Source organism: Puma concolor, chromosome A1, assembly GCF_028749965.1.
Source record: "Puma concolor isolate L17-30 chromosome A1, mPumCon1.1.hap2, whole genome shotgun sequence".
NCBI lineage: Eukaryota > Metazoa > Chordata > Mammalia > Carnivora > Felidae > Puma > Puma concolor.
Window position 1 is genome coordinate 81872558 of NC_141667.1, and position 22463 is coordinate 81895020.

The window sequence follows — 22463 nt, forward strand, 5'->3', positions numbered from 1 at the left end:
TGTTTCTTGGGTTTTTAATGCTTCTGACAGGTGTAAGGTGAAATCTCATTGTAGTTTTGAATTGCAATTCCCTGATATGTGATGTTGAGCATCTTTTCATGTGGCTCTTAGCCATCTGTATGTCTTGTTTGGAGAAATGTCTGTTCATGTCTTCTCATTTTTTAATTGGATCATTTTTTGGGTGTTGAGTTATAAGTTCTTTATATGTTTTGGATACTAACCCTTTATTGGATATGTCATTGGCAAATATTTCCCATTCTGTAGGTTGCGCTTTAGTTTTGTTGGTTGTTTCCTTCACCATGAAGAACCTTTTTATTTTTATGTAGTCCCAATAATTTATTTTTGGTTTTATTTCCCTTGCCTCAGGAGACATCTAGAAAAATGTTGTTGTGGGCAACTGCCTGTGCTCTCTTCTAGGATTTTTATCGTTTCAGGTCTCACATTTACGTCTTTAATCCATTTTGAGTTTATTATCGTGTATGGTGAAAGAAAGTGGCCCAGGTCATTCTTTTGCATGTAGCTGTCCAGTTTTCCCAACACTGTTTTATACCAGTACCATACTGCTTTAATTATTCCCATTTTGTAATATAACCTGAAATCTGGCATTGTGACACCTCCAGTTCTGTTTTTCTTTTTCAAGATTTTTTTTCAAGAGGTCTTTTGTTTCATACAAATTTTAGGATTGTTCTAACTCTATGAAAAATGCAGTTGCTATTTTAATTGGAATTGCATTAAATCCGTAGATTGCTTTGGGTGCTGTAGACATTTTAACAGTATTCTTCCATTCCATGAGCATGGAATGTCTTTCCATTTCTTTCCATTGTCTTGAATTTCTTTCATCAGTGTTTTATATTTTCAGAGTCCAGCTCTTTCACCTGTTTAAGTTTATTCCTAGATATTGTTTCTGGTGCAATTGTAAATAGATTGTTTTCTTAATTTCACTTTCTCCTGTTTCATTATTAGTGTATAGAGGTGTAACAGATCTCTGTCCATTGATTTATATCCTGTGACTTCACTGGATTCATTTATCACTTCTAGTAAGTATTTTTTTTTTAGTCGAGTCTTCAGGGTTTTCTATGTATGGTATCATGTCATCTGAAAATAATGAGAGTTTTATTTCCTCCTTATCAATTTGGATGCCTTTTATTTCTTTATGTTTAATTGCTGTGGCTAGGACTTCCAGTACTATGTTGAATAAAACTGGTGAGAGTGGACATCCTTATCTTTTCCCTGACCTTAGAGAAAAAGCTCTCAGTTTTTTACCATTGAGTATGATGTTGGTTGTGGGTTTTGCACATAAGGCCTTTACTATATTGAGGCATGTTCCCTCTAGACCTACTTTGCAGATGGTTTTTATCACGGATTGATGTACTTTGCTCAGTGTTTTTTTCCGTATCTATTGAAATGATCATAGGGTTTTTATCTTTTCTCTTATTAATGTGACATATGTTAATTTTTTTTTTTTTTTTTTTTATATGAAATTTATTGTCAAATTGGTTTCCATACAACACCCAGTGCTCATCCCAAAAGGTGCCCTCCTCAGTACCCATCACCCACCCTCTTCTCCCTCCCACCCCCCATCAACCCTTAGTTTGTTCTCAGTTCTCAACAGTCTCTTATGCTTTGGCTCTCTCCCACTCTAACCTCTTTTTTTTTTTTTTTTTTTTTGTTCCCCTCCCCCATGGGTTTCTCTTAAGTTTCTCAGGATCCACATAAGAGTGAAACCATATGGTATCTGTCTTTCTCTGTATGGCTTATTTCACTTAGCATCACACTCTCCAGTTCCATCCACGTTCCTACAAAAGGCCATATTTCATTTTTTCTCATTGCCACGTAGTACTCCATTGTGTATATAAACCACAATTTCTTTATCCATTCATCAGTTGATGGACATTTAGGCTCTTTCCATAATTTGGCTATTGTTGAGAGTGCTGCTATGAACATTGGGGTACAAGTACCCCTATGCATCAGTACTCCTGTGTCCCTTGGATAAATTCCTAGCAGTGCTATTGCTGGGTCATAGGGTAGGTCTATTTTTAATTTTCTGAGGAACCTCCACACTGCTTTCCAGAGCGGCTGCACCAATTTGCATTCCCACCAACAGTGCAAGAGGGTTCCCGTTTCTCCACATCCTCTCCAGCATCTATAGTCTCCTGATTTGTTCATTTTGGCCACTCTGACTGGCGTGAGGTGATATCTGAGTGTGGTTTTGATTTGTATTTCCCTGATAAGGAGCGACGCTGAACATCTTTTCATGTGCCTGTTGGCCATCCGGATGTCTTCTTTAGAGAAGTGTCTATTCATGTTTTCTGCCCATGTCTTCACTGGGTTATTTGCTTTTCGGGTGTGGAGTTTGGTGAGCTCTTTATAGATTTTGGATACTAGCCCTTTGTCCGATATGTCATTTGCAAATATCTTTTCCCATTCCGTTGGTTGCCTTTTAGTTTTGTTGGTTGTTTCCTTTGCTGTGCAGAAGCTTTTTATCTTCATAAGGTCCCAGGAATTCACTTTTGCTTTTAATTCCCTTGCCTTTGGGGATGTGTCGAGTAAGAGATTGCTACGGCTGAGGTCAGAGAGGTCTTTTCCTGCTTTCTCCTCTAAGGTTTTGATGGTTTCCTGTCTCACATTCAGGTCCTTTATCCATTTTGAGTTTATTTTTGTGAATGGTGTGAGAAAGTGGTCTAGTTTCAACCTTCTGCATGTTGCTGTCCAGTTCTCCCAGCACCATTTGTTAAAGAGACTGTCTTTTTTCCATTGGATGTTTTTTCCTGCTTTGTCAAAGATGAGTTGGCCATACGTTTGTGGGTCGAGTTCTGGGGTTTCTATTCTATTCCATTGGTCTATGTGTCTGTTTTTCTGCCAATACCATGCTGTCTTGATGATGACAGCTTTGTAGTAGAGGCTAAAGTCTGGGATTGTGATGCCTCCTGCTTTGGTCTTCTTCTTCAAAATTACTTTGGCTATTCGGGGCCTTTTGTGGTTCCATATGAATTTTAGGATTGCTTGTTCTAGTTTCGAGAAGAATGCTGGTGCAATTTTGATTGGGATTGCATTGAATGTGTAGATAGCTTTGGGTAGTATTGACATTTTGATAATATTTATTCTTCCAATCCATGAGCAGGGAATGTCTTTCCATTTCTTTAAATCTTCTTCAATTACCTTCAAAAGCTTTCTATAGTTTTCAGCATACAGATCCTTTACATCTTTGGTTAGATTGATTCCTAGGTATTTTATGCTTCTTGGTGCAATTGTGAATGGGATCAGTTTCTTTATTTGTCTTTCTGTTGCTTCATTGTTAGTGTATAAGAATGCAACTGATTTCTGTACATTGATTTTGTATCCTGCAACTTTGCTGAATTCATGTATCAGTTCTAGCAGACTTTTGGTGGAGTCTATCGGATTTTCCATGTATAATATCATGTCATCTGCAAAGAGCGAAAGCTTGACTTCATCTTTGCCAATTTTGACGCCTTTGATTTCCTTTTGTTGTCTGATTGCTGTTGCTAGAACTTCCAGCACTATGTTAAATAACAGCGGTGAGAGTGGGCATCCCTGTCGTGTTCCTGATCTCAGGGAAAAAGCTCTCAGTTTTTCCCCGTTGAGGATGATGTTAGCTGTGGGCTTTTCATAAATGGCTTTTATGATCTTTAAGTATGTTCCTTCTATCCCGACTTTCTCAAGAGTTTTTATTAAGAAAGGGTGCTGGATTTTGTCGAAGGCCTTTTCTGCATCGATTGACAGGATCATATGGTTTTTCTCCTTTTTTTTGTTAATGTGATGTATCACGTTGATTGATTTGCGAATGTTGAACCAGCCCTGCATCCCAGGAATGAATCCCACTTGATCATGGTGAATAATTCTTTTTATATGCCGTTGAATTCGATTTGCTAGTATCTTATTGAGAATTTTTGCATCCATATTCATCAGGGATATTGGCCTGTAGTTCTCTTTTTTTACTGGGTCTCTGTCTGGTTTAGGAATCAAAGTAATACTGGCTTCATAGAATGAGTCTGGAAGTTTTCCTTCCCTTTCTATTTCTTGGAATAGCTTGAGAAGGATAGGTATTATCTCTGCTTTAAACGTCTGGTAGAACTCCCCTGGGAAGCCATCTGGTCCTGGACTCTTATTTGTTGGGAGATTTTTGATAACCGATTCAATTTCTTCGCTGGTGATGGGTCTGTTCAAGCTTTCTATTTCCTCCTGATTGAGTTTTGGAAGAGTGTGGGTGTTCAGGAATTTGTCCATTTCTTCCAGGTTGTCCAATTTGTTGGCATATAATTTTTCATAGTATTCCCTGATAATTGTTTGTATCTCTGAGGGATTGGTTGTAATCATTCCATTTTCATTCATGATTTTATGTATTTGGGTCATCTCCCTTTTCTTTTTGAGAAGCCTGGCTAGAGGTTTGTCAATTTTGTTTATTTTTTCAAAAAACCAACTCTTGGTTTCATTGATCTGCTCTACAGTTTTTTTAGATTCTATATTGTTTATTTCTGCTCTGATCTTTATTATTTCTCTTCTTCTGCTGGGTTTAGGCTGCCTTTGCTGTTCTGCTTCTATTTCCTTTAGGTGTGCTGTTAGATTTTGTATTTGGGATTTTTCTTGTTTCTTGAGATAGGCCTGGATTGCAATGTATTTTCCTCTCAGGACTGCCTTCGCTGCATCCCAAAGCGTTTGGATTGTTGTATTTTCATTTTCGTTTGTTTCCATATATTTTTTAATTTCTTCTCTAATTGCCTGGTTGACCCACTCATTCGTGAGTAGGGTGTTCTTTAACCTCCATGCTTTTGGAGGTTTTCCAGACTTTTTTCTGTGGTTGATTTCAAGCTTCATAGCATTGTGGTCTGAAAGTATGCATGGTATGATTTCAATTCTTGTAAACTTATGAAGGGCTGTTTTGTGACCCAGTATATGATCTATCTTGGAGAATGTTCCATGTGCACTCGAGAAGAAAGTATATTCTGTTGCTTTGGGATGCAGAGTTCTAAATATATCTGTCAAGTCCATCTGATCCAATGTCTCATTCAGGGCCCTTGTTTCTTTATTGACCGTGTGTCTAGTTGATCTATCCATTTCTGTAAGTGGGGTGTTAAAGTCCCCTGCAATTACCACATTCTTATCAATAAGGTTGCTTATGTTTATGAGTAATTGTTTTATATATTTGGGCGCTCCAGTATTCGGTGCATAGACATTTATAATTGTTAGCTCTTCCTGATGGATAGACCCTGTCACTATTATATAATGTCCTTCTTCATCTCTTGTTACAGCCTTTAATTTAAAGTCTAGTTTGTCTGATATAAGGATGGCTACTCCAGCTTTCTTTTGGCTTCCAGTAGCATGATAAATAGATCTCCATCCCCTCACTCTCAATCTAAAGGTGTCCTCAGGTCTAAAATGAGTCTCTTGTAGACAGCAAATAGATGGGTCTTGTTTTTTTATCCATTCTGATACCCTAAGTCTTTTGGTTGGCGCATTTAATCCATTTACATTCAGTGTTATTATAGAAAGGTATGGGTTTAGAGTCATTGTGATGTCTGTATGTTTTATGCTTGTAGTGATGTCTCTGGTACTTTGTCTCACAGGGTCCCCCTTAGGATCTCTTGTAGGGCTGGTTTAGTGGTGACAAATTCCTTCAGTTTTTGTTTGTTTGGGAAGACCTTTATCTCTCCTTCGATTCTAAATGACAGACTTGCTGGATAAAGGATTCTCGGCTGCATATTTTTTCTGTCTAGCACACTGAAAATCTCGTGCCAATTCTTTCTGGCCTGCCAAGTTTCAAAAGAGAGATCAGTCACGAGTCTTATAGGTCTCCCTTTATATGTGAGGGCACGTTTACCCCTTGCTGCTTTCAGAATTTTCTCTTTATCCTTGTATTTTGCCAGTTTCACTATGATATGTCGTGCAGAAGATCGATTCAAGTTACGTCTGAAGGGAGTTCTCTGTGCCTCTTGGATTTCAATGCCTTTTTCCTTCCCCAGTTCAGGGAAGTTCTCAGCTATTATTTCTTCAAGTACCCCTTCAGCACCTTTCCCTCTCTCTTCCTCCTCTGGGATACCAATAATGCGTATATTATTTCTTTTTAGTGTATCACTTAGTTCTCTAATTTTCCCCTCGTACTCCTGGATTTTTTTATCTCTCTTTTTCTCAGCTTCCTCTTTTTCCATAACTTTATCTTCTAGTTCACCTATTCTCTCCTCTGCCTCTTCAATCCGAGCTGTGGTGGTTTCCATTTTGTTATGCATTTCGTTTAAAGCGTTTTTCAGCTCCTCGTGACTGTTCCTTAGTCCCTTGATCTCTGTAGCAAGAGATTCTCTGCTGTCCGCTATACTGTTTTCAAGCCCAGCGATTAATTTTATGACTATTATTCTAAATTCACTTTCTGTTATATTGTTTAAATCCTTTTTGATCAGCTCATTAGCTGTTGTTATTTCCTGGAGATTCTTCTGAGGGGAATTCTTCCGCTTGGTCATTTTGGATAGTCCCTGGCGTGGTGAGGACCTGCAGGGCACTTCCCCTGTGCTGTGGTGTATAACTGGAGTTCGTGGGCGGAGCCGCAGTCAGACCTGATGTCTGCCCCCAGCCCACAGCTGTGTCCACAGTCAGACTGGTGCGTGCCTTCTCTTCCCCTCTCCTAGGGGCGGGATTCACTGTGGGGTGGGGTGGCCTGTCTGGGCTACTTGCACACTGCCAGGCTTGTGATGCTGGGGATCTGGCGTCTTAGCTGGGGTGGGTAGGCAAGGTGCACAGGGGCAGGAGGGGCAGGCTTAGCTTGCTTGCTTCTCCTTAGGTGATCCTCTTCAGGAGGGGCCCTGTGGCAGCAGGAGGGAGTCAGATCCGCTGCCGGAGGTTTGGCTCCGCAGAAGCGCAGAGTTGGGTGTTTGCGCGCGGAGCGAGCAAGTTCCCTGGCAGGAACTGGTTCTCTTTGGGATTTTGGCTGGGGGATGGGCGGGGGAGATGGCGCTGGCGAGCGCCTTTGTTCCCCACCAAACTGAGCTCTGTCGTCCGGGGGCTCAGCAGCTCTCCTTCCCTTTGTCCTCCAGCCTTCCCGCTTTCTGAGCAGAGCTGTTAACTTATGACCTCCCAGACGCTAAGTCGCGCTTGCTGTCGGAACACAGTCCGTCAGGCCCCTCCGCTTTTTGCAAGCCAGACTCGGGGGCTCTGCTTGGCCGGCGAGCCGCCCCTCCGCCCCAGCTCCCTCCCGCCAGTCCGTGGAGCGCGCACCGCCTCACCGCCCTTCCTACCCTCTTCCGTGGGCCTCTCGTCTGCGCTTGGCTCCGGCGACTCCGTTCTGCTAATCCTCTGGTGGTTTTCTGGGTTATTTAGGCAGGTGTAGGTGGAATCTAAGTGATCAGCAGGACGCGCGGTGAGCCCAGCGTCCTCCTACGCCGCCATCTTCCCTCTCCTCTGACATATGTTAATTTTTGTGTGAGTGTGTGAATATTGAACCACCTTTGCATCCTGGGAATAAATCTGGCTTGATGGTGGTATATGATTTTTTTAAAATGTATTGTTGGATTAGGTTTGCTAATATTTTATTGAGGATATTTGCATTTATATTCATTAGAGAGATTGGCTTGTAGTTCTCTTTTTCTTCTAATTATGGCCTTTTGTTTTTTTCTTAAAGAAGATTCCTTAACATTTCTTATAATGTTGGATAGTCGTCATAAACTCCTTTATCTTTTGCTTGTGCTAGAAATTCTCTCTCTCTTTCTTTTCTGAATATTAACCTTGCTTGGTGGGTTATTTTGGCTTTAAGTTTTTCCCTTTCAGCACTTTAAATATATTCTGTCACTCCCTTCTGGTCTGCAAAGTTTGTGCTGAAAAATCAGCTGATAGTCTTATGGGTTTCCCTTCTTTGTGACATTTTGTTTTTATATTGCTGCCTTTAATATTTTCTCTTTAACTGTTAACATTGTAATTATAGTATGTCTTGGTGTGAATCTCTTTGGATTCATCTTGTTTGGCAGTTTCTGTGCTTTTTGGACCTAGATGTTTATTTCCTTCCTCAGCATTGTGAAGTTTTAACCATTATTTGTTTAAATACGTTTTCTGCTCCTTTCTTTCCCTCTTCTCCTTCTGGGACCACTATAATGTGAATGTTTGTCAGTTGATGTTGCACCACAGGTCCCTTATATCCTATCCTCATTTTTAATTATTTTTTCTTTTTGCTATTCTGATTGGGTGATTTCCACTATTCTCTTTTCCAGATTATTGATCTGCTCTGTATCGTCTAATCTGCTCCTGATTGTTTCTATTGTATTTTTCATTTAAGTTGTTATTCAGCTCTGTGACTTCTATCTGGTACTTGCTTACATTTTCTGAATATTTATTGAAGTTCTCACTGTGTTCTTCCATTCTTCTCCTTAGTTCAGTGAACCTCTCTATGACCATTACTTTGAACTCTTTATCAGGTAAATTATTTACCTGTATTTCATTAGAGTTTTTTTCTGGAATTTTCTCATTATCTTTTGTTGGAATTTTAATCCTCTGTTTCTTTAGTTTGTTTCATTTCATATGTATATTTCTATGAGTTAGGTGGCAGAGCTACTTCTCCTGGTCTTTAATGGACTGGCCTTACACGGGAGCATCCCCTGTGTAGATTGTGTGTGCCTAGTGGTTTTGGCTGTCCAGCGGAAGCTGAAGTGGGATGGCGGGGAGTGTCCTAGGGCAAATTGCACCAAGGTTGTCTTGGTGGGATGGCTGGAGCTGGATTGGGAATGGGCCCAGAGTTCCCAAACATTCTGTGCTGTGGCTGCCCTGGTGGAATAGCTGGAGCTGGAGTGTGCATGGGCTTGAGGTTCTGGAGCATTCTTTCCCTGGGCCACCCTGGAAACAGCTGGAGTTGGAGGGGATGCAGCCCTGGTGGAATGTCTAGACCTGGAGTGGGAACAGGGTCCTAGGCTACCCTGCCCTAAGGCTGCCAGTGGCAAGATGGCTGGGGCTAGAGTGGGCATAAGCCAGGAGGGTCCCAGGGTACCGTTCTGGGGCCACCCTAGCAGGACATCTGGAGCTGGTGTGGGCTAGGGTCCTTAGACTTGCTGGGGTGTCTCTAGCCAGCTGGCTATAGTGACTGAACCCAGCTCCTGTCCACAATATCATGGTTTAGGGGGAATATAAACAGTGATGCTCACCAGAGCCTATGACTGCAGAGAGTTCTAGAAATTTCCCCACTCTTTGGTAGATTCTCTAGAATTAGTCACTGGATTTTCTTCACTTATAATCTAGTTGTCCTGTAGATTTCTATTTGTCATTTCCAAGGGCAGGCAAGTCTGCCTGTGGAGCCTCTGGTAATATCCTTCCCTCACTGTGTTAGGTTGGGGTTCCTTTTATTATCTTGTCTCTGTCTCTGCCTTCTTTGTGTGGTCCCTCTGTCATTTGTTGTGCAGAAGCTATTCAGGCAGCCCTCCGTTCTTTTTCAGGAGGAGTTGTTCTATATGTAGGCATAGTTTTTTTTTAATATGAAATTTATTGTCAAATTGGTTTCCATACAACATCAGTGCTCATCCCAACAGGTGCCCTCCATATGTAGGTATAGATTTGGTGTATTCACAGGAGGAAGTGAGTTTGGTGTCTTCCTATGCTGCCCTCCTGGATCCAGAGGAGCTTGTATTTTTTCTTAGCTGAAGGTAGTTGTACCCTGAAATAGTTCAGTGTGATATTTTCATAAAAACAAGAATGTTGACTTGTGTAAGCACAGTATAATTATCAAACTTATGAAATGAAGTTGATATAATCCTTTTATCAGTAAAGTTGATTTCAGTTTTCCAGTTGTCATAATACTATATAGCAAAAGAAAAAAATTCTCATTCAGGATTTAATATAGGATCACATTGTATTGTCACCCATGTTCAGTTTTGTGTGTTTTTTTTTTTTTCTTTGCTTCCTTAAACAGTTCCTCAACTTTTTTCTTTCTTGACCTTGGCATTTTTGAAGAGTACAGGCCACTTTTCTTAATAGAATGTCCTCCATTTTTTATTTTCTGCTGTTTTTCATGATGAGATTCAGGTTGTGCATCATTGGCAGGAATTTTACAGAAGTGATGTTGTATTCTTAACAGATTATTTAGGGGCCACATGATGGCAATTTATTCCATTAATAGTGGTCAGGGTTTTTAAGGTAGGACCTCTGAGTTCCAATCAGCCAACCACTGCAAAGGATGCCAGGGCTCCCTGGAGCTCAAATTCCTAGCTATACTGAGAAGTCCAAGAAGAATGAACATTGCCTAAGCTGGCACCCCTTGCAAGGCAGGAAAACAGGCTGGTGTTGTTTTGACCTCTTGGCTGTAATAGTTTCGGTACCATCTTTTAAACTAGCCAGTGTCTGGCATATGATAGATGATTTAATAACTGTTGAAGTAAGTCAACAAATAATGCATCCTTTCTTGAAGGTACCTGTGGCATGTTCCATTGACATTCATTACGAGCAAATCAGATTCAGTCCAAAGATTTTTGCTGAAGACAAAAACAGGTAACTTCTTGTAGAAATAACCAGGATAAGTTAAGAAACTGGAAATGTGTAAGACTTAGGTACTCAGTTTGTTGTACTATTTATCTTGGTTAAAACCTAAAGACCAGGTCAACCTTTATTCAATATATTCAATAACCTTTATTGAAAGCAAATCTTTGGCTTTCAATTTTAGTGAAGATAGAAGGTTGAAAATATTCTCTTGTGTCAAAAAGCCAGTAATCTTGCCAGACCAAGATTAAAACAGTTGAATTATATAATGCTAAATAGGAGGGCTTACTAGTGAAAATTCCCTATTATTTTGTTAACATTGCTGGATTATTTTGCATGTATAACCTGAAATGTGGCTGTATTCTTCCCCTAGATCTGTAAATCTGAAAAAATTGGTGTCTCAAGCTAGTATTGGCTTTTACCTATTGGAATGGGCTTTTATGGTTTCTAAAATAAATGTGTTCAATATGAAACTCATTTCAGTATTAAAATTGTTCAACATTAAACTTCCCTTTAGTTTCTTTGTCCAGTCTCTGATCAGAAAAGCTTTCATCAGTGAAGAGAGAAAATGGAACTATGATTTATTTTATTTGCTCTAGATGTGCTCATTCTCCCAGAAGAGGTAGAATGGATCAAATTTAATGTTGGAATGAATGGCTATTACATTGTGCATTATGAGGATGATGGATGGAATTCTTTGAGTGGTCTTTTAAGAGGAGCACATACAACAATCAGCAGCAATGATCGGGCCAGTCTCATTAACAATGCATTTCAGCTTGTCAGGTAATACAAACTCCTCAGGGTCTTGGTTTATTTCTGAAAGCAGCTGTTAGCATTTGAATGCTTGATTTCTGAAGATGAAAATGATTACTTGCTAATTAGAAGTTGAAAGGTGTCTTCTCCTAAGTTCTTCTTACAATCCAAGGTTGCTTTTAGTCTCATGGTTAGCCATGTGTCTGTGTTTGCAGAGTAAGGTAAAGGAAGTGATCTGTATTTTAATCTTTTTTTTTTTTAATGTTTTTATTTTATTTTTGAGAGACCATGAGAGAGGCAGAATGTGAGCAGGGGAAGGGCACAGAGAGGGAGACACCGAATCCGAAGCAGACTCCAGGCTCCAAGGTGTCAGCACAGAGCCCGACATGGGGCTTGAACTCATGAACTGCGAGATCGTGACCTGAGCTGAAGTCAGACACTTAGCTGACAGAGCCACCCTGGCGCCCCTGATGTTTTTCATTAACAACTCAGACTGATGCAAAAGGGTGTAGAAAATCAGGAGATCAGCATTCTGGAGAAGCCCTTTGTCCTGCAGCTTTTCTGGCCCTGCTATAATACAGGAGGTTTCTGCCCTGCTGGGTCCTTCACATTCTGGAAACCTTAGAAGACCAAGTGGCTCAGTACCAAGTTTTTGCATTGTGACTCTTTTATTAAAAAATTTCTCCCCCCAACTCCTCAAACTGGATACCTGAACTTCACAGCAGCTGTATGGAACATGCTCATAAAATGTGGACTAACCAAATGATCTTTGAGTTGTTAAGGACAGTGTTCACTCTAATTTTTTGCCTTATGACAATGGCTTTTAAGGAAATGGTTCCTAGGTGCTCAGTCAGTTAAGTGCCCAACTCTTGGATTTTGGCTCAGGTCATGATCTCATGGTTCATTTTGTGAGATTGAGTCCTTTGTTGGGCTCTGTGCTGACAGTGAGGAGCCTCCTTAGGATTCCCTCTCTCCCTCTCTCCCTCTCCCTATCTCAAAATAAATACTTAAAAATAAATAAACTTAAAAAAAAAAAAAAAAAGGAAATGATTCCTTAACCTGAAACTCAAACTTCTCCAATATTTAGGCAGAACTGAAGTCCTAAGGGGAGTCACCCATGTGGGAAGGAATGATTCTATAGTTCTCATTTCCCATGTACCTTTGCTCTAAATGTTGAGTTCTTCATTTCTGACTTCTCAAGGTGGCAAAAAGCAATGACGATAAGGACAGAAGTTGTTTATCTAGCGGTTTCTGCGTTACTGAGACCATTTCCCTCTATAACATTATTGCTTAATTCTTAGAGGGTTTTGTGTTTACTTACCTAAGCATATACCCTGCCACTGAGACTTTTAACCCCTGGCCTCCATAATGAAGGGTTTACATCTATATTCAGTTTCTTTTTGAAATGGAGATAAGAATGTGTTCAATCCAGACACTCAGACTTTTGACTGAGTGGCAATCTCTGCAACCAAGATTACTGATTTTGATGAAAACTGACATCTTACTCTGGAAGTTGAACACACAATCCACAGTTTCACAGAGGGAGAGATGCTGACCTGTCTCCATTTTTTCTTAACCACAAGTTAGCCCTGGCCCTGTTATTCGAGAAACTTCCTCCACAATGGTAAATAAGCTAGTGTTATATGTGAAAGAAAAGATACTTATATAAAGGTCACTATTATTAAGGGGGCATTAATATCTGACTAATGTTTGGCTGGGAGATGAAAATATCTTTTGAAACAAAAAATTGATTTCCTGCATTTTTTTTTTAAACTGCTAACCATGGTGTCTCTTGACCAGCAATGGAAAGCTATCAATTGAAAAAGCCTTGGATTTAACCCTATACTTGAAGCATGAAACTGAAATTATGCCCGTGTTCCAAAGTTTGAATGAGCTGATACCTATGTATAAACTGATGGAGAAAAGAGATATGAAGGAAGTGGAAAATCAGTTCAAGGTAGAAGCCTTAAATAAATTGAATAGTTACATAACTGATTTGCTTTTGTGTGGGTGTAGGAAAGCATCCTTACCATTGTTCATATATGTATGTCCTCACATATATTAAGGAAAAGTAAATCAAAATTAACTCAGTGTTTAGACTAACTAGCAAAGATTTGGGTCTTACTGGCACAGACGGTGGTAAGAATCTGTACTCAATTTTTATGGATTTGTTACTCCTTTCTTTTTGCAAATACTTATTTCATTTTACTACTGCATTTTGATGGTTACTATTAAGATATGCTGAGTCCGGTACTTGAGGAAGAGGCACAAAAGCATTATTTTTGGCAAAATGTCATGAAGTCCTTTTGTATAATTTGCTCTCAAAATTTAGTGCTATCAACTCTCTTAGTTTGTTTCAAAAATGGCAGTTCATCCTGATTTTTAAATAGATGAAGGTATACTTACAAATGTTATGGAAATAGTAAAATCATTTTTTCTTGTTTTTGACCCTTTTATAATTAAATATAAACAGAATTACATGATTTTAAAAATAAGAGTTGGATTAAGCTTTAAAAATTAATCCCCATATCCCGAGGGTGTGTTGGTTTGTATAAAACATGAGATGGCCTGGGACCATTGTGGTGACACATGTGGCTTTCTCGCAGGCCTTTCTCATCAGGCTGCTGAGGGACCTCATTGATAATCAGACGTGGACAGATGAGGGCTCAGTCTCACAGCGAATGCTGCGGAGCCAGCTCCTCCTCCTTGCCTGCATGTGCAAGTATCAGCCCTGTGTACAGAGGGCAGAAGCCTATTTCAGAGAGTGGAAGGAAGCTGGTGGAAATTTGAGGTCTGTGTTTACAGAACAACCCATTTGTTCATATGAAGGGTATCTTTTCTGTTTTTCATCATTGGTGCTAAATGTTGGGAGGAAAAAAAAAGTATACATAAGTCTCCTCTGCTGTACTTTTTGAGAAAATAAATTATTTTTTAAGATTTATCTATGTATCTCTCAACTTTCTTTTAAGAAATACTAGGAATTTATATATATAAATATAAATATATCAAATCTTTGCAGATAAATATAAATATATATATCAAATATTTGCAGAGTTAAAATAGGATTAGAATAATTCCAATTTAATAGAGGCAAGGGTCAGAACGAAAACAGCTATCCTGGATAGGAACAGAGGCAGTGCCTGCCATAGAGGTAGCTCCTTTGGGCCTCCAAAGTCCCTGATGGGGTGTGTATAAATACTTGCTGACACTGTCTAAGCAAAGTAGGATCTTCCTGTATTTGGAATTGATTCTTGATGTACTTAAGGACTGTTATATTTGGGGCTTAAATGTCTCCAGGAAATATTAAGCAAACAAAAAGTATACATGCTTCCATTTAAAGAAATGCTTCCAAACAGTCCTCCCGTTGGATTCCTGACCTTTGTTCATGGATTACTTCTTGAGTCTAGTTTGCATTTCTTTCTTTTGGTTTAAAAAGTGACCACCCGTCGAGTTGCCAGCATCATTAACATATGTTAGATATGTTGGTATTTATCAAAGTGGAATTTCACATAATGTTTTTGAGAACGGGACTTAAAATTGAATTTTAGATGCTTTCTTGTACTTCTTTCTTAAAATCTAACTGAAGGAAAGAGGTTATTTTTGTTGACATTTCCAGGCACATTTCTCTGATCACCAGGCCATTTTATCAGCTTGTAATTGGTCACCATTATACATTCAAACACACTTCCTACATCTCAGACTCTCACTAGGTATGTTCTTTTCCGCAGTCTGCCCAGTGATGTAACCTTGGCGGTGTTCGCTGTGGGGGTCCAGAACCCTGAAGGATGGGATTTTCTTTATAGTAAATATCAGTCATCTTTGTCCAGTACCGAGAAAAACGAAATTGAATTTGCCCTCAGTATTAGCCAAAATGAGGGAAAGCTTCAGTGGTGAGTAATTCATTCGTGTTTACATGGCCATGAGGAATTAAATGACATCAGATGCTTCTGACGTTGTTTTTGTTCTCTTGGCCAGGAATTGCCTATTCTGCTGGGAACAGTTAAGTGGGCACACATCTAATGAGTATGGTAGTTAATTAGTGAGAAGCAGGTATTAGGAAAAATATTTAAAGGAATATATATTTGTATGTTTTTAAAAGAACATGTTTAGAAATACATACCTTTAGATAAAACTTTCTTATTTATTTTCTCTTATGAACAAATGTGATTATATGAGAATGGGTGTTGTGAACACTATATAAGTGTGAATTTTTATTATGTACATCTAGCAGGTTTATTAGCACTCTAGTTACCTATTTGGTCTTTATTATTGACGGATTGGCTTTTTTTCTTTCATGCATTATTTTATTGAAATGACTTACAACTTTTCCAAGGACTATTTGTTGTTACCATTTCTTCTCTTATTCATTTTAGGCTACTAGATGAAAGTTTTAAGGGAGATAAAATAAAAATTCAAGAGTTTCCACGTATCCTTAGAGCTGTTGGCAGGAACCCGGTGGGATATCCATTGGCCTGGCAGTTTCTGAGGGAAAATTGGGATAAACTTATACAAAAGTAAGTAGTGCCAAAAATTGTGCCGTGACTAAAAAAGTCCATTAACCTGGCTGTGTTTTAGCTTTGTTTGTAAAACAACAGTGGTGGTCTAAAGGGATTTTGTTTGTTTGTTTGTGTTTTTTTTTTTATTGCAGATAGCACATAGAGATACTTTAAAAATATTCTTAGAAAATATAAAACTCAGAATTTAGTGCTAACTAATGAATCTGGGTAGTTCAGTTTTCCATTCCAATCCCTTTCTGCATCTGCTGACCAATTAGCCTTCCTCTGCACAGTTCAACCCACGTCTTGCTTTAACACTTCTGCTTGTTTGCACCTGCACTTGCCTAGCTCTCATAGCACTTACTAAGCCTCTAGCACTTTCTTTAGGGTACTGCATCTTTTATTCAGCTGCTGGTGTATTTATATTTTACAATGGTATGTTAACACATTGGAGGATGCGGATCATGTCATAGATTTTTTTCCTGCCTAACCAGTTTTTAGTTAATTCCTGTAAAATTTATACGGCACTTAAAAACATGTTAAGTGAATAAATACTTTATGATACATCTTGACAACTTCAATTTGCAGGTTTGAACTTGGCTCATCTTCTTTAACAAATATGGTAATAGGAACAACAAATCAGTTCTCCACAAGAGCACGGCTTGAGGAGGTAAACAAAACTTTTAAATTTAAGTGACAATTAGCTAATAAATATGGGGTAGACAAAAGGGTATGAGGAGTTAGGAATGGATTTTGTCACTTAGTAGATGTTCTTTTCAGATGCTGTGGTGTTTTGGACACCAACCAAAATCAGTTACAATAAATTATTGAAAACTGTGCCTCTTTGTCAACATGTTAAGAAGTCTTAGCTCTGCCATTAAAATTTTTAGGGCTTAAAAATTACTGGAAGCATTTAATCTCTGTTTATTGAGATGTTAAAAGTGATCATTAGAGATATAAATGCCCTATGTGATCATCTAGCTGTTAGGAAATCTGGAATCTTGGTTCTCCACTATCTAGATTCATGATTTTCTTACTTATTTATATGCCATGTACTTGCAGAAAGAATTTTAGGCAACTTGTAATGTCCATATATAACAGAAATGTTAAATACCAGAAAGCTGCATGATTGACAGAAAGAGGTAACTGTATGAGGGATTTATGCTGAGGATAATTTATTGCAACTGTAAATGTATCACCACTTCGTAGCAGTCAAGACAAAAAATGAGAAAACCATAGGAGTTACTCCTATTGTCTGGTAAGAGAGAACCTGAAATGTAAAAGTTTTCCACCAAAGCAAACTTTTCTTCTGGCCTTAAACTTTGAGGAAGTGGATGTCTAGGTCATTGTTGTGTGGTGTTCCTTCTCTAATAATGTTTTCTAAAGGTGTAGAACAAATTTTACATGGCTTTAAAAATATGTTGCCTTTACATAAAGTCTGAGAGCCTAATACTATTTTTTTTTTTAGGAATACTTCCATTGTATAGTCTGGTTACACCATGATACAGCTTGATACAGGGAGAATGCTTTGAAAATCAAAAGAACTGTTGTATCCCTGATTTTCTCTAGTTTTCAGTAGTTTCATGCAGGCTTGTAAAATTGCACACAATTCAGGGTTGAACTCTAGTGAGGTCTACAGCAGAGCTACTCTATGTGATGACTGAAGACCAGTCAGGGGCTGTTAGTAGCAAGACAGCTGTCCCTAGACCAGATCTATAGCAACAAAACATTTCATTCATTTACTTGCTTATTCAAGTCTTTTCTCATTATTTCTTTAAAGACATTACATTTTTATTATAAGGCAAACATGGTTTTAGTTTCTGGGGCTATGATGACGAACAGAGTAGACAAAGTCTTGGCCCTCATAGAGCTTAAATTCTACTGGGGAATCAGTTACGGACAGATCAACCTACGTCAGGTGGTTACATGCTCTTAAGATGAATAAGGCAAGGTAAGGAGAGAGTGGGTACGGGATGGAGCTTTGTTCTATGGAATAATTAGGAGACCTTTGAGCAGAAACTGAAGGAAATGCAGTTGTCGTGTGCAAAAGAAACATCAGGTGCAAAGGCCCTGAGGTAGAGCATGGAAATGACATCTTGGATGTCATCAGAAGGGAGAGTGTCTTACTGACAGGTAAAATGTGGGAGTTAGTTTGAGCCCTTCTCGGTCCTGACATCCAACTCCTCCCTGAGTCTTGTTGGCTCGGCTTTCAGCATATACATTGTATCTGTGCACTTGTCTGCTTTTACTCCACCCCAAGCCTTTCTCATCTCTGGCCTGGCCTATGGCTATAGCCTCCTGCGTGTCTTCCCAATTTGCCAATACCAAGTCATTTTGCACATTTAATACTGAAAATCAACCCATGACTGACTCCTCCATGAACTCTTACCTATTCAGCTTGGAATAAATCCCAAGACTTTCCTTTGAATGTGCACAAGACCATGATGACTGGGCTCTTGCCCACCTCTCCAGCCCATTTTCACATGCTTTTCTGTGTCACCCTCATACAACACTTGAGTCACTCAGCCACTTCCTGTTCCAGGGCTACCAGGTGTTTATTTTGTCTCTAAGCCTCTAAACTTCTTTCTTTTTCAATGTTTATTTAATTTTGAGAGAAAGCAAGAGAGCAGGGGAGGGGCAGAGAGAGGGAGACAGAGAATCTGAAGCCCGACATGGGGCTTGAACTCATGAACCATGAGATCAAGACCTGAGCGGAAGTTGGACACTTAACTGAGCCACCCAGGTGCCCCAAGCCTCTAAACTTCTTACCTCTGCCTGGCTTGCTCTTTCCCTAACTTGGATAAAGGAACCAGTGGAAAGGCTCATTTTATCCTGTAGAGGTCTCAGATCACATGTCACCTTCCCAGACTACTCTGTCTAAAGCAGGCCACCCCCTTCCCCAGTTACTGTCGTAGCCTCAGTGTGTTTTGTCCACGGTGGTATATTTAAAGTAATCATAGTTTACCGCTTGTTGTTTTCCCAGCCAGAGTGTAAGCTCCCAGAGGACAGGCTGCTTGCCTGGTTCATTACCTCCTCCTCAGTGTCTAACACAGGAATTCAGCCAGAGGGATGAATAAGTGCCAAACAGTCATGAAAAAAGGGATGAGGATGAGTCCCTGATACAAGCTGGGTTTTAGGGTCTGCACTTTACTCACATTATATAACTACATCCTCACCCGTGCTTTGCAAGGCAAAGAGCATCCTCTTGCTACCAAAGTGAAAACTGAGTCCCAGACAAGTTAAGTTGTTTACTAAGGATCAAACAAGTTAGTAGGATAAAACTGTTTCTTTCTGTCTCTATATCACACCACTTATTGCACAGAACATGTTCTCAAGGAGGCAGGTTTGAATCAAATGCTCAGTTGAGAGGATGGATTTCTCAAGGTAGATGAAGATAGGAGAGAGAATTTTGGGTCAAAAGAGTTGAAGGGCAAGGGTTAGCAGCTGGCTTCGTTTACAGGTCTTACAGTTTTTTGTTTTGTTTTTCTTAGTGGTACTATCATGAAGGGCTCTTTCAGGATTATTTTAAATAATTTGAAAATAGTTAAATAACATATTAAATAATTAATTAGTAAAATTAATGATGTGATAGGACTGTTCTAAAGTGCCTGGAGTCATTCTTTTAACTGAGTATGAATCTTGAGTTCTGAAAGGATGTAACAGTAGGCTGAGCTCCAACTGAATGCAGGCCCATGAGGCATGCTAAGTGTTTTCTAGGTTGCTACAGCAGAGGGCAGGCCTTCAGCTCATTGAAAAGTTGTATTGAGGTACCAATTTTAAAACAAACCTGAATCATTTAATATTGGAATTTGATCTCTCAAAAGCCTATTCTTATTCCCAAATTTATAATACGATATTACAACACAGATTTTTTTTAAATGTTTATTTTTGAGAGAGACATCTCAGTCAGAGCGTGAGCAGAGGAGGGGCATAGAAAGGGGGGCAGAGGATCTGAAGCAGGCTCTGCACTGACAGCAGCAAGTCCCATATGGGACTCAAACCCAGGAACCATAAAATCATGACCTGAGAGGAAGTTGGATACTCAACCAACTGCCACCCAGACGCCCCTACAACATGGATTTTTAAGAAAATAACTGTCTGGAATCCATGCTGAATAAATACTGCATCTTGACCTAGACTTACCTCCTGTCTACAGAGTCAAAAACTTACAGATTAATGCTGTGAAAACATAAAGGACAATGTTAAGAACCTTTTAAAGGTGAAAGAGAGTACTGCAATAGTCAATGCTGTTGCAAAGCCACACTGTTCCTCATGTGAGCTTAAAGGAGTCGATACCCAGCCATGAAACAGGGAAGGTATTTTTGAGGAGACAGCAGTGTCTTATCTGTTTAAAACCATGGACAACTTTGTGTGGATTTTATCTTGGAGGAACAATACATGAATTGCGGATTAGTGTAAAAAATTTGGCGGTTTGGGAGATTTCCACCATAACCTTCTTGTTTCTGTAATGACCTACAAGGCCAGGCCCAAGGAGAAAGACTGTACTTGTGGGGTTCAAATTGTTTTCCTTGGCAAAGAAGATACTCTGCACATTTAGCTTTTTAGATATGTTAAAAAAAAACAAAAAACAAAAACTAAGCTTGCATTGGTGTGTATATAACAATATATATTAAATAAACACACTCAAACCTTAATTATAAAACAGTATACAGTGAAGTCTTTTAGAATCTGGCAACTGGGAATAAATAAAACTGCAGAGAAAAATGCAGAATTTGACATCATGATGCATGAGCTCATTTCGTAGAGCTTAAATTTCTGTGTACACAATTCTACCCAGACACGGGGCACTGCCTTCTATGTATAATTTGGGCAAATGCTGCAATTTTGGCTTGTTTTAACTAGCCTGAAAGTTTATTTATGTAATACAATAAAACAGATTTTTAAAATTTGCTTTTTCCTTACAAGGTAAAAGGATTCTTCAGCTCCTTGAAAGAAAACAGTTCTCAGCTCCGTTGTGTCCAGCAAACAATTGAAACCATTGAGGAAAACATTCGTTGGATGGATAAGAATTTTGATAAAATCAGAGTGTGGCTCCAAAGCGAGAAGCTTGCACTGCTCTAACAGTTTGTTCCTTGGTGGTTCCTGTGGTAACATTATGCTAAAATTTTGTCAGATGTGATTATTTTCAAACCAGAGATGGCTCTTTTGGCTTCTGCTGAAGATATTTTTCCATTTCCTTCGTACTCATTTGACTATTCCTGTGACAAAACGGGCTACTAAATTGTTCATCGATGGGTTACTGCCACAATGTATTTTATTGACAGGTGTCACCCTGCAATCTAAACGCAAGCAGTGGGTTCCCTACTGTAGAGGAGTAGCTTATTTCTACCGTTTTATGTCCTATACTTAAGCCTTGTGCTTTCCAAACCCCTGCTCCCCATGTGTGTGTCATCCATAAGCTGATTTGTCACTCTCCTTTAAAGACCTGTGCATAGTGAGGACTGCTGAACAGTGAACCCTTGGATCAGTGACTAAGCATGTTCCACCTTTCCCTTCCCTGCCACATGTCCAGGGGCTGACATGTAGGCACATGTCATCAGGCTTGTTTGCTGACTTCTGTCAGTCTCCCAGGAGGGCAGATGGGAGCTGGGGTAGGGGAGAATAGATGGGGGTGTTGTATTTCCCTGGTGCCCTTGCAGGTTGCCTCGGGTGGCCTCCACCAAAGCTTGGCTCCTGAGAAGCGGCCCTCTTTTTACCCAGCCTTCTCCACCTCTGCCTTCTAGTAACCATTCCTCCTCTCATCCCTCCAGGATGAGGGGAGGGTGAAGTGGGAGTCTGGCTTTTCATAGTCCTAGCAGTACTTGTGGGTTCCTTACACCCATCCCCATACCTTTGTTTAAAAAACAAACCTTTTTAGAGAACTCTTCTCAATCCTAATTTGAGTGTGTGGTCTATTTCCTCAAGGACCCTGAGTGATACAGTGTCCCTCTGAAAAAAGCAGAGTACATTCAGGTCTAGAGGAGAAAGCTTTGATTTGAAGTTGAACCTGGGAGCTGTTGATACTTAGGTAGGTGATGCTTCCTCTCTCTGCTCCATATTTGGCCTAGTTTATAATTCCCCAAAACCTTGTTACTGGCACTGCCACTAAGTCATGGCAGAGTCTCCAATAATGTGAAACTGAAATTATTTATATTAGCTTAAGTGTGGCAGTGAGTTGTTTTTATGAGTTTAACATACTATAAAATTTAAAAGAATATATGAAAAATGTCAATGTGTTCTAATATATTGTGGAATAGAGTGACATGAATGTGTTTACAATTCTCTTTTTATATGTATTGCATAGTCTAATGGTTTGAGAAATAAAACCAGGAATCACTGGTAATGTCCACCCCCAGGTATTAACCTTCTAAAAGACATACAAAGCCAAGATTTTAATGTAAAATACTTTTAATTGTTTTGTATTTTGACTTAATGAAACATGGAAATAGTGGTTTTCATTTTGGTCACCTGAGGAACCTATGTTAATTTGCTTCTGGAGAAGTCCATTTTCTGAATAACAATATTGCTACAACAATGTGCAAATACCTTTTTGGGAATAAAAATTCTATTTACTTCTAAGCAGACATTTGCAATCATTTCCTCCTAATTAGGTAGAAGAAGACTCAGACTCTGTAGCTTAGTCTCATCATTAATTACCAGTAAACGCCCAAGTCTTGAAGACATTGCTAATGAACAAAAAGGCATATTCAGGGTACCTTTAATGTTTACTTTTACAAGCATTTCTTAAATCTCTGGATT

At 39.3% G+C, this 22463-nt stretch overlaps 1 protein-coding gene across 5 annotated transcripts in view; it reads left to right on the forward strand.

Annotated features, from left to right (window-relative positions):
* ERAP1 (endoplasmic reticulum aminopeptidase 1) overlaps positions 1-22283 on the forward strand; it is a 105872-nt gene extending 83589 nt beyond the window's left edge. For all 5 annotated transcript variants that reach the window (XM_086693369.1, XM_025923592.2, XM_086693468.1 and 2 more), the window contains exons 12-19: positions 10388-10467; positions 11055-11238; positions 13009-13165; positions 13815-13999; positions 14937-15098; positions 15582-15722; positions 16293-16374; positions 20631-22283. In XM_086693369.1, coding sequence (XP_086549495.1) covers positions 10388-10467; positions 11055-11238; positions 13009-13165; positions 13815-13999; positions 14937-15098; positions 15582-15722; positions 16293-16374; positions 20631-20786 — 1147 coding nt within the window. In that variant the 3' untranslated portion in view covers positions 20787-22283. The remainder of the gene's footprint in view (positions 1-10387; positions 10468-11054; positions 11239-13008; positions 13166-13814; positions 14000-14936; positions 15099-15581; positions 15723-16292; positions 16375-20630) is intronic.
* The last annotated feature ends 180 nt before the right edge of the window (positions 22284-22463 follow it).